At 39.8% G+C, this 12656-nt stretch overlaps 1 protein-coding gene across 2 annotated transcripts in view; it reads left to right on the top strand.

Moving 5' to 3' along the window:
• MED27 (mediator complex subunit 27) overlaps positions 1–12656 on the top strand; it is an 85851-nt gene that overhangs the window by 31086 nt on the left and 42109 nt on the right. For both annotated transcript variants that reach the window (XM_059865524.1, XM_059865523.1), the window contains exon 3: positions 1419–1549. In XM_059865524.1, coding sequence (XP_059721507.1) covers positions 1419–1549 — 131 coding nt within the window. The remainder of the gene's footprint in view (positions 1–1418; positions 1550–12656) is intronic.

A 12656-nucleotide genomic window follows, 5' to 3' on the forward strand; every position in this document is an offset into this window, starting at 1 on the left:
CTGTCTTTGCCTTTAATTCCCTGCATATTGCACTCCCTGCACATTCAGGTAGTGAAGATTGAAAACTAAGCCCCTGACACTGAAACATGGCCTTTCAAACAGGGACCCTCCATCGCTCTCATTGATTTTTTTTCATTTCAGAAAACTGTCGGAGAAAAACAAATTTGAGCAGAATCCATTGGCTGGGGCAATAAAATCCCCCCCTTCCCTGGCAGAGCACAGCTCCCTTCCCATTAGGAATGTGATGTGTCTTCATGTTGTGCCACAGCTGAGCTCACGTGGCACAAGGAGCAGCCAAGGGAGCCAGGAGCTGTTAAAAATCCTTCTGGATGTGCTGAGCAGTGACATCTGAGTCCAACTGGCTCAGGGGATTGCTCCCCTCCTGTTCACAGGTGGTTTTGGGTACATCATTCCAAGCTTTTCATCCCTCTTTCTCACTCAGCCCCTGTAGAACAGCTTGGTATAAGACCATTTCATTTTCTGAACATTTTAAAATCATACTTTCCTGACCATAACCCATTTTTTATGTGCAGACCACGGGGTTAGAGGGGTTAACTGTGGAACAATTCATCTTTTTCTGAACAAATCTTCAGCCAGTGTAAGGAACACATAGATCCAGGTACTGGAATGATGCAGGAAATCACATTTGTCTGACAATGAATCTTCCTCCCCCTTCCAGTTCAGAAATGGGGAACTCAGAATGCAATTGAAAGTGTTCAGAGGAGAACCTGTTGCACTTGGAGGTGGTTGCAGGACAGGCAGAGCCCTGTATCTGTTCTTAAATCTGAGAGCTGTGGGAGTGCACTCAAAATCCTGCAGATTCATGTTGTGTCCTTCAAAAATTTGTCTTTTATTGGCAAAGGAAAAGAGAAGTTTTGAGGAGAAAGCTGCTGAATGTGAATCGTTCTGCAGTGCTATGGAGATGTGCAGGCAGGTATTTTAAATACAAGGTTTTTCTTTACAGTGATAGAAACTCCTTTGCAAATGTTTTGTGGTTTTATGTTTAAGAAGAAGAAGATGAGTGTTATTTCTAAAAAGCTGGTTTATATTGTGAAAGGGTTGCATCTGTCTTCCTCTTATCTTCTTCCTAAAGTGAGAATGTTTAGTCCCTAGAGAGGAGAAACAGTATCAATGTTTAAAAGCAAGCCCAAGTTTCAAGAGAGGTAGACTTGAGAGGAAGTCCTTGATTCACCATCTTACTTGCCCTAATGCATAACTTGCTCCTCATACCTATTTCTGATTTTTTCCATGTGCTTTTGTCCCTATTGTCTTCCACGAAGCATTATATCTGAAATACCACACACCAACTTCCTGACTGGCTGTAATTTGAATCAGGTGCCACAGGTAGCAGAGGTCTGACACAGACAGAGTACTGCAGTAGTGTGTATTTTAATATATATATGTTTTTTCTTATCCAGTTGCAGTACCATGCTGGGCTGGCATCTGGCCTTTTGAATCAGCAGTCTCTGAAACGTTCGGCCAACCAGATGGGAGTCTCTGCAAAGCGCAGACCAAAAGCCCAGCCAACAACTCTTGTCCTGCCTCCTCAGTAAGTAATGGAATATTTGGAAGAGTTTCCATGCTGGAGGGGGGGGGGGTGGAATATTTCTTATTAACTTCATGGTTTTTTGGTTTAATTTTCAATCACCATAATAATAATTTCAGTCATCATAATAAGCGAGCTCGTGCTTGCGGTTTTGTTCCGTACACGTTCTCTTTGTAGCAGGTCATTAAAAAACTTTTTGCAACACGAGCTTGTCATTGAGGAATGATGCTCACCTGATTGTTGTGACTTGGAGCTTCAAGCAGGACTTTTCTGAAGGTCCTAAAAGACTGAAGCCAAAAAGTCTTTCTCGGCAAACGTCTGTTCCGAGTCCATCTGTTCACCATATGTTAATTTTGCATCGGATCTAAACCTCTTTTACAGGTGACAAGCAATTATGAGGACACTTAGAAACTGTTTGAGGACAGAGAGTATCAACACTTTGAGCAGCCTGTGTGTAGTGATGCCAGAAACACAGAGATATGCACAAGGAAGCTTATAAATTAATAAACCACCTGAAATATATTTAGTTACATGTAAGAAAATGATTATTATGTAGAAAATGAAGTGCTAAGCAATTGTTCATTGTGCTGAGCATCCTTGTAGTTTGTGGAAACTGCCTGCTTTTCTTCACAAAACAAGAGTCACTGATGTATAAACACTGTGCTACCAAAAACCTTGTAGCTGTAATAATAAAAGTCCCTGTTGTCACCAGATTTCACAGGTCAACGTTTAGAGGGTTTTTTTCTTACAGGAAATGTTAAAAAAATCAGAGTCAATAGAGCTTTCCCCTTGTATATTAACTTTAAAGTGCTGGTAATTCAGGAATCCATAAAATGCTCTATTGTTTTACCAATATATCAGCCAAAGGAGAATGGTTTGAAGGGGGCTCCAGCAGTAGTTTGAAAACCAGATGTTGTTTCTCTTATATGTGGGATGGAATAGGGGTATCTTGTGACAAACTGGCTGGTTAGTTTTCCTTCTTTGTTGGGTATCTGGAACTTCAAATGGATTTTCTTCTCCAAGAAGTCTGTAAACTGGAGTACTGGTATATCAACACAGTTTTTTCAGGGATCTTAAAATATTTTAGTGTTTTTTCTTTTATTTCTTAATCATGTCATCTCTAGTTACTAGAAATATGTATAAAGAGCTAACTTGTATTTTTGCATAGAAAAATCTGTTCTTTAACAGCTGCAGCTGTACAAATCTTAATGTGAGATACATAATATACATATTTAAAAGTATTATATGTCTTGTTATCTGTAGATAATTTTCCTTCAGTGGTGCATTTACCTAGGATCTGCAGATAGACTGAAATTTTGGTGTGGTAGCTAAACTTTAAGCCGTAGTTGAATTATGTTTCAGTATCTTATTACCACTTCCAGCATTATTCACAGGGAAAATGTGTTTCTGCTGAGCTGGCCCTTTATCTGTCACTGGTTGCCTCCTCTCTGGCTCCTCTTTGACCTTTCCATATTTGTTCTTCTGTGCTATCTCAGTGTGTCTTAAGAGAATAATAGTGATATTAAAGCAAATCAAATACCTGTTGGGCTCAGTATCTTGTTTCCAGCACAGGGCAGAAGCAGATTATGAAAAGACTTATTGAAATAGGCTTATGAAAAGTATTTAGGGAAAAAAAAAAAGGTGTGACAAATGGATTTTAATATCTTGATTTTGCTGTAGTTTCATGCAAATAGTGATGAATCATGCAGTTTTTTTCCCTTCATTCTTTATAAAATGCAAAAGAAGAAAACATCCAGGTGCAAAACTACAGATCTCCTTGAAAGGGCATCCTGCATCCTAATATTCCCATGGCAATTCAGGGGGTTTTTTTTAAAGCTTTATTAATTCATCAAGAAAGGGATAACTATTTCTTGGTCTATTTTTGCTTTGATGTATGCTATTAAAATTAAGTTCAGTGACAAGTCATTGGGCTGAGTAACAATGAGTCAAGTGTTTATTAAATGTTGTTCAGAGCAGCTTTTCTTAAACAGAAGTAGTTGAAACCAGCTGTATGCCAAAATGTCATTTCAGGAGAGCAGGTTGGAGTGAATATCAACACTGCAGTAAATCCTCTCTGCCAGCAAAGGAATGCAGGAAACACTTGCTCAGGAGGAATCAGAGGTGATGATTTGGGCAAAGAATCTCCTAAAACTAATTTATTCTTATGCAGATTTTGCACATGGCTAGTTTACTAGTAAGCATGTCTGTATTTGAGTTACAGGTAGCATTAGAGGGCAGGTTACTCTGTGTTTATTTATGGTCCTGTTCCTTGAAGAAACTGCATGAGTAACTTTTGCACTTTACATTCTCCACGGCAGTGGTGCAAGCTGAGCAATTTTCTTGTTCATCCAGGTCTTTGATCTGTGCTGCTGGGGGTGAGACTTGGGTTGTATTCCACAAACTACAACTTCCCAAATGGTGTTTCATCTCATAAAGGCAGAACAATCAAGTTTTGTTCAATTCACTGTTCACTTGAGCTTTCAGTCTCTATCCCTGCTCTGCTTTTCTTCTTTCCCCTCTAAAATGCCTTTTTTTTTTTAAAGAAACCAATCAAGCAAAGCAAACCCAAGCCTGTCTTGGAGGCTCAGCCATCTCTTCCTGTTTTATGCTCATAGAAGGAGCTGGAGAAAAGGTTTTGGTGATGGCAAAAGTGATTAATGGCAGGTCCTCACCCCTTTTCCTCCCCAACCTTAGGCCATCTTCTGATGTGCTGTGATTTGGAGGTGAGAGCCTCTAATTCTTCACTAGTAAATATCTGAGACAGAGCAGCATTTTGAATCCAAAAGGTGGTTTTGAAAATGGAAGATCTCTGCCCTATGCAACTGCAATGAGGAAAATCTGCATTTTCTCCCTGTTTATTTGAGGACTTGTAAGGGTGCTGAGCAGTTTTGAAGAGAGGCCTTTTGGCATTGGGATTTGCTTTTCAGTATTGGTTTTCCCTGGCTCTGAAAGCGCAGAGAGGAAGCCTGGATTGATGTGTGTCTCATTCCCAGCCAAATGATCTGTGTGAGAAAATGACTAACTGCTGGCTGCTTTCTCTGCCTGCTTTGTCCCTCCTTCTGTCTTCTATTAACAAGACATCTCCCTGTACGTGCTAATGGATGCCTTCCCTCACATGCCTCTCATCTGGCTGCGGCTTCCTTCCTTCTGTTAAGGAATCTCAAGGCAGTGTTTGCTCAAGTGCTGAGAGCTGTCAGCTCCTCTGAGTGCCTGGGGAAGTGTCTGTGTGCAGCCCTGCTGAAAACCAGGGTGGCTGCTCCTGCTTGGGAATCAATAAATAAAGACAGTAGGGAATGATGGCATGGCTTTTCTTTTCCTTTTGAAATGTAGGAATTGGTGCAGTTAATTAATTTGGTGGTGTTTTACATGGCACCACATGTCAAAATTTGCAGTTAGGAAGTTGTCTCTGAGACCCTGAGGCAGCAGAATTCTCTGGGAGTGTTGAGAGCAGGGAGTCCACAGGGTAATTCCTGCTGCTGGACCACCCTGCTGGGATCCCAGGGAATCTGGTGTGTCACTGTCCAGCTGGAAAACAACAGCAGTGAGCCACTGTGAGCTGGGGAGGGAGGAAAAGAGGAAACCCAGGATGCTGTCTGTATTCTTGCAGTGGAGTTCAGTGACACACACAAGAGTCACTCAGTTTTAATGGGAATTTTTAGGGGTCTCTGTTGGAAAAGCTGTGATTTTGATAGCTGTGTTATGTGGGGCTTTCTCAGTGCTCCCAGAATGATCATCTGTCTTCCCTGTCTGGAAGAAAATTGCCAGAACAAGAACTTGATCACCACAGAAGGTACTGAGACTCTTGCCCTTTATGGTGCCTTTTAGGGTCATTTGTTGTCACTTTGTGGTTTTGAAGAAATAAGCACACTATAAACAATAAACAAGTGGAAGTCTTGTTCTTGTTTGACAACTTCAGGCTCAATGAACAGAGAGGTTTGAGTAAAAGAGAGTCCAGTTTCTTTTTTTTAAGGCTCTTCAACTTGTCTTGTAAATCTCTTGTGGTCTGATGTATGCCCTGACTTGACAATGAAAATACTGTAATAGATTGAGTAAAAATCTCTGTAAATTTGTACTCTATTGCTAGGAGCACACCAGCAAAATTACTTTTTTTTTTTTTTTAATAAAGGAAAAGACAGTGCTGCCCATGATACTGTTCTAGATGAATGAGCCAAAAAAAATCTGTGGAGATAACTTTTCTTTTAGGAGATAACAAGGACTTGAGGATGTAGAGAGTCTGGATGGCCACTCTGTTTCTACTCATTGTTCTGGGTGAGATGGAGGAGGTCTCTGATCTGCTCTTTACACCTCAGGATTCATCTGGATGATTCTTCTAGAGGAGAAGGATATATTCAAAAGAATATATCCATATTTTCTGCATCCCTTGGAACTGCATTAGCTAAAAATGCTGCATAGTGAGTGGATTCCCTAAAAAGTTAATTTCCTGGCTCAGCAGGTATTTGTTCATCTGGATTTGGAACAGAACTGCACAAATACCCCAAACTCTGTGTTAATTGGAGCTTAATTTAATACTAGCATACTTAAAGTGTTGTTCTGTCACAGCATTAATGTCTTATCTATTCAGTGGTTCTGTCATAGAATTAGTGCTGTCAGATTCCATTGGCTTTGGTCAAGAGCTTTCCTCAGGATACTCAAATTGACTTTTAAGGGAAGGATTTAGTATTAAATTAAAAAGTTACTGGTTTTAACATATATATATATATATATATATATATATATAAACTATACACCCAGTCATCAGATGTGCCAGAATAAATCCTTTGGAACTTAACTTGTATAATTTATTATTTTTGCATTAGGGAAGAAAATGCTGAGTCCTTTGCCAAGAGTTTTTTGGAGGAAAGCATTTTTCCAGCATTTTGTTTAGTAAACACTATCTAATTGCTTCCTAAGTTCAGGGATTTTCAGTATGTAAGAAGGAGGCAGGTTTTTCTAAAGGTAATGGCAAAACATACTTAAGCCAATTAATGTTCATAAGTTTTGTAATTTTTAAGAGAAGTTATGCTATGTTAGTCTTTTCCATCCCAAATTCTGTGATGAATCTGATTCAGTTCAGTGTGACACCAGGTGTAGGGGTGGGGTTATTTAACAGCCAGTGTTGTTATTGCAATAATTCAGTGTCAGGACTCCAAGCTTTGGGCCTCCTCCTGGAGTGTTCAAGAGTAGAAGAGTGAAGGGTGTGGCTGTATTTTTTGAGAAAAGTCATCAGAAGTTTTGTGCAGTTCTGAAATTCTTCTTTGCCTATACTGGCAAAGCTGCATTAAGTATCAATATTCATTAAATACCACGGAGATGATAATGTAATAAAGCAATAATCCTCAGACCCACATCTGTACTTCTCTCCAGAAGAGCTGAGGTTGAGAATATAATTAAAGATTAAAACTCTGTTTGCATTCTGGAACATGGAGATATCTTTTTGTACATGATGGGGAATTGTATTAATAAGGAAGAGATCAGTTTCCAATAACTTTCAAGACTGGGAGCTCATTTCATATCCCTGTTCATGTTTAAGTTTCTCACAGAATTCTTTTAGCCAGACAGTGCAACAGGAACTGTAAAAGAACATGTTGCTGAAACACGTGACCCTTTTGCTTCATAAATTAATCCCCTTTTATATGAAAGAAAAAATATTAAAAATTAGTTCTTTATATTGTAAGACAATAATATTGACAAGAATAAGTTTAATTACTTTGCAGCCGTGTACCATGTCGATGGAACATTCATTTTAGTGTTTGATGTCTTGAGCACAGTTTGGATCACATCATTGTGCTGTTTTCTTTTTATTTGGAGTCAGTTGTTGAACTCCTGTTGCAGACTCCTCTGTGAATCTGTTGCAGTGGGAGTTGCAGTGTGTTGCCATTTGCCCCCAACAGCCGCCCTGATTTCAGCGTGTTCAGGGGCTGTGGAGCCAGGTTTTGGGATCCCAAAGCTGGGGAAGCATCTCCTTGACTGAACCCACCTGTGTAACAAACCATCAGGGACAGTTCCAGCGTGATGGCACATCATTAGCCTGTCTTGAGCTCAGTTTTCCAGGGAAAAGCCCTTGGGTGGGCATTGCATTGTCCTTTCTGGATTTCAGGTGTGACACAAGTGAGTTACCCAGCCCTTGTCACTTGAATTCTAACCCTTTAAAGACAGTTATTTGTCCTTCCCAGTTTCCCATGTCAGCAGCAGGGACAGATGTTCCAGAGCTCTGTGAGCTGTTGTTTTGTCCCACTGCTTTGGATGTGTTTTGTTGAAATGTGATGAGGAGGAAAGGGTCTGCTGTTAAATGTAATGGCAATCTGTCTCAGTTAAGTGGTATTTACTGCTGAGCCCTCAGTATAATGGAGCTAGAAAGGAAAAACTCCAGAGTACAGTTTTAATTCATGGAGGGCTTCATTAGGCAACTCCAGTGAGATCAAATCCAGTAACAGAGCAGGGATGTAACAGTGGTCATCTCACAACTTGTAGCCAAAGGTACCTTACCAAGCTCTGCTCCAAAAAAGAGAGAAGGGGGTAATCCAGCTGGAATTTTATTTCAGTGTAACAGGTAAATTTTGAAATAGATGTTCTTAAATTGTCTGATTTCTCTGGGGTTTTTTTCAGTGCTGTTCACATGGGTTATGGATCATGTCAACTTTGGGACTTTACAGATGCTTTGTAACCTGTGTAGATACCAAAGATGCAGAACATGAGCTTTGCTGCTCTGTGCATCTTTAGAAACACAATTCTTTTAAACATTTTAATCTTGATTTAATCTTCTAATATGTTGATATATCTGACAGCAGGGGTTTCTGCAGTAATCTTCTTTGTTTTGTTATGCCAAATCAGTGCTTTTTTTTTTTTTTGGCTGCAGTTATATGCTGAATTTAATTTAATTCCATTAAGTACTATACAGCTGCATATTTTCTTACAAAGTAATTACAAAAAACCAGCAGGCATTGATCAACATAGATTGTCCAAAGGAAATGCTTAGACTGAAACTAAATGTTCCTTGTGATATTCATTAACTGGAGAATGATTTCTATCCATACAATATAAAAGGATCTTGGATGTTGCTTTATCCATAGTAAATCACTGAAATTTGCATTAAAGTATTGTTTGGGGGGGAAGGGACCTCAAAGCTGATCCCATCCCACCCCCTGCCAGGGGCAGGGACAGCTTGCACTATCCCAGGCTGCTCCAAGCCCTGACCAGCCTGGCCTGGGGCACTTCCAGAGATCCAGGGGCAGCCACAGCTGCTGTGGGCAGGAAACATTGGTTAGGAGATAAAACTTCACAGTGTGTTTTAACATGGAGGAAAAATCTCTTCTATTTATTCACTTTTCAACAGCTCTTATAACCAAGTACTGTGGAAAGAGAGTGCATGCAAGTAAGATTTCACAATTTCTTTACTGTGTATGGAGCTTTTTCTACAAGTGTGTTGTGAGCCACTGTGAGCTGATGTGATGTGATGAGCTCTGTGCACGTGCCTGTCATGGAGACAAGAGCCAAAAAGCACCTGGGGCTGGTGGCTGTTGATGTTTTGTTGTCATATTGCACAAATAATCCCCCCCACAGGATTGTTGTGTGATGTGGAGCCCCCTGTGACAGAGCACAGCCATTTGAAATCGTTGCCATCTTCTACTTTGGGGAAGATTAACTGGAGCACTGTGTTTGGGAAGTGAAAAAGATGAATCTTTTTGGAGACTCTGGGCCATGTAGCAGTGTTGATCTGCTGTTTCCAAAACATGCACAGATCCCAGAGCAGAAGACCCTTAGTGAGTTTAGAATTACTGGGGACCTCAGCTCTGTTGTAAAAGAGCAAATTTCTGACTCTTTGATGTATGTTTGCCTTAAAGGTAATGTTTGTGTGAGAACTGTGCCATTAAAAGGTGGCAATTAATTAAAAGTTGTTCCACAGTCCCAACCATTAGAAGAAGCCCTTGCAGCATTTAGAGCAGAACATTAATATTGCACTGTAGGGAATCCCTGTACTTTCAGTGAAAAAGAAAGTCAAGGATGAAGATTTTAATGTGTAATTAAAGACTGCAAATACTAGTTTAACTGCTTGTTTCTGTGTCAAAAAAAGTGAAAAAGAACACAAACTACGTGTGAACTAATTAAGACAATGAAGAACAAACTAGATAAGAGAGGAGATTTGTATGAACCTAATAATGATATCAAAGCTTTTGCTAAAGCTGTGATTTTATAATAAGATTGCTTTAACAACCCCCCCCCCATTTCCTTTTTTTTTTAGCTTTGCTGTTGGGGGGATGGGGATTCCAGGCTGCTTTACTGCAGCAGACAGTCAGTCTGAAAAGAATAAATTAAAACTGCCTCTTGCCAAATTCAAAAATGTATTACAGCAAATGTTTCCATCTGCATTGGTTGTATATTCCCTTGTCAGAGGGGAGGAGCAGAGCTGGAATAAGGTGGAATGAAAAGATCTTTATATTTTGGTGGCTTAGCCAGATCAGCTTTATTCTATAATTGCATTGTGTTGGGTGGTATAAGCCCATTGTGAATGTATTAATTAATAAATTAATTAATTAATTTCTGCATCTCTACAAAATAACCTTTGTCTATCTGAGAGGAAAACAGCTACAGTGGCAGGGGGATAAAAGTGCTTTCAAATGGGACCCCTGTACCCTTGAGGAGAAGGGAGCTCTAGGTGTGTATCACAGTAAAAAACTTCAAAAATGCAAATCTTGCCTGGAAATAAAGACAATTAAAGTCGTTTCAGCAGTAACTCTACAAAGGGGAAGGCTTTCCCAAGTGATGAACTGCACCATGGAGGTGTCCTGGGAGCTCAGGGGGCTGTTCCCATCCCTGGGACCATGCTCCTGACCACATGCAGGGTCTGAGAGGATGCCTGGCTGTCCTTTCTAACACAGAGGAGAACTGCTTTGCTCTGCTTTCTTTACCTGCTGTTAAAAATAACTGTTATTACTTTTTAATTTCACTTTAGGGCATTCTCTGGGTATTCATGTGTTTACAAGGAATCCTATGGATGAGTTAAATGAAAAAAGCTTGGGGTAGCAAATTCCAGCTGATGACTTCATGGTTTTCTCCTCTAAATATAATCTTTACTTAAAATGAAGTCTTTTGGTACACTTATTTTCTAGTCCCATTTTCCCAACACACAGTGGGAAAAAATAAATAAAATGGAACCATTAGAAGTTTCACTGGGTAAAGTGACTCAGTTTTCATCTCTTTGTAGATGCTGCTTTACTGTTATTTCCATTTTTGATGGGTTAATTTTGGAAGGCACTTGCTCTGTGCTGTGTAGGTTTTACCTACACAGGAGTAACACCATCCTTTCAATTTCCCTGATGTTACTCAGCAGCATGTGCATGTTATTGTGAAAATAAGTGTATTAATAGTGTGATGCACATTGCTAATTGGCATACATTCACCTCATTATTTGTGTATTTACCTGATTCTTACCTTTGCATGGGTAACACAGGGAGGAAACTGCACAGGGAAGACCTTGTTAATATTGGAGACTTGGGTTGGCTTTTTTCTGTGGCTGAACATTGTGTCTTTATTGTCTGTGAGTCATGGCCAGGGGAATCCTGTAGTAAGCCCTCTAATTTTAGCAACCAAAAGCACCTCCATGCAGCACATTTTGCATTGAAATTAAATTTATGCTTTAGTGCTGCTCAGGATTGTTCTTTGAAACTCAGTTTTGGGAAAGAAAGTTTGGCACAGGGTTGGTGCTAAAGTAGTGAATCACTTATTTAATGTTTGCTGAGCTTACCTGGAATGAAATGAAATAAAAATTGTATTCTGTGTATGATCATTATGCTCCACTGTTACCTGTAATGCTTTGACTCCCTCCCTCACAAAATGTGGATTGTGGATTGTGGAGCCTTTTCATTCTGTGCCATGTGTGTTTGAAAGCACTTCAAGATACAGAGGCTCCTAAACAAGTTCTTGCAGAGCAAATTACTGTTTTGTTGAGTTCTGTGCCTCAGTTTCCCCATGGGATTGTGAGAATTTTATCATCTGGAAGCTGTGCAGGAATGCTGGGAGTGAATGGAGCAAGAAGGCATTAACCACAAAGCAGATGTCTTCATCCAGGGAGAGAGTCTGGACTTCTGCCTTTTCTTTTTGCTTGTTCAAGACCAGGTAATATTTTTTACAATCCAGACTCTGGGAATGACACATTGTGAGGAATGAAGGAATGACCAGATAATTCCTCCTTGCAAGGCCTGATAGGAAGCTCTCAATATTCACTGCTAGCATTTCTAGTGATAAATGAGTGGTGATGTATGATCCTGTATCCTTTGTGTTCTTGCCTTTAGGTGCTCATTTCAGTGATGGAAGGCAAAGTGCCAGCACATGAAATAATTCCACACAAGCCTGGCTGGAGCCTGTCAGTCTGTGTCAAGCTGCCTAAACTTCTGTGGCCTCAAATTGTTGAACTCTTTTGCTGATTGTTGTATTTAGTGTTTGGTATTAAAATCAAATGTGCTCTAGGAGTGGCAAAAAAATACCTTACAGTTTTGATGTGTTTTTAGTCAGAGTGTAATATCTGTGTCCAAAATAAAGCCCTGTAAAGCTGAGCTCCCCTGAAGCCAAACCCAGGCTTTTCTACTTCCCTATTTTACATTCAGAGCCTTCTTTCATTTTGGCTTTTGCATTTTGACAGTTGCTCAGCAAAGATGATGCCTTTGCTCATGACAGATTTGTGTGTGCCATGTAGACAGGTCTTGAAAAGAGCTGAGCCCACTTCTTGTGAACCCTTGAGAAGGACAGTTTGAGGGCAGTGGCTGATGGAAGGAGAAAACATATTTTTGAAGAAACTACATTAAGTAATAATGTAGATTATAGTAGGCTGCTTAAAAATCCCACAGTGAGAAGCTGAGTTAATTGCAAGGAGTGCTACAAGGAGGAGTGCTTGGCATTTAAAGTAATAGTTGCATGGTTTTTTTTTAAATCTGAAATTTGGCTTAAAAAGAGTTTCTGTGTTGATGCTTCCATGATCTTTTCTAGTTTGAAAGTTGCTCTTCATTTAAACAAAAGGTTCCTTCTTCAACAAGCTGATTTTACAGCATAGCAGATGATCAGCAAATGTAATGCTTTCTAATCTTAGGTATTCCTAGGGAAGTGAAATGGATTCCTT

This window comes from Haemorhous mexicanus, chromosome 21 (assembly GCF_027477595.1).
Source record: "Haemorhous mexicanus isolate bHaeMex1 chromosome 21, bHaeMex1.pri, whole genome shotgun sequence".
NCBI lineage: Eukaryota > Metazoa > Chordata > Aves > Passeriformes > Fringillidae > Haemorhous > Haemorhous mexicanus.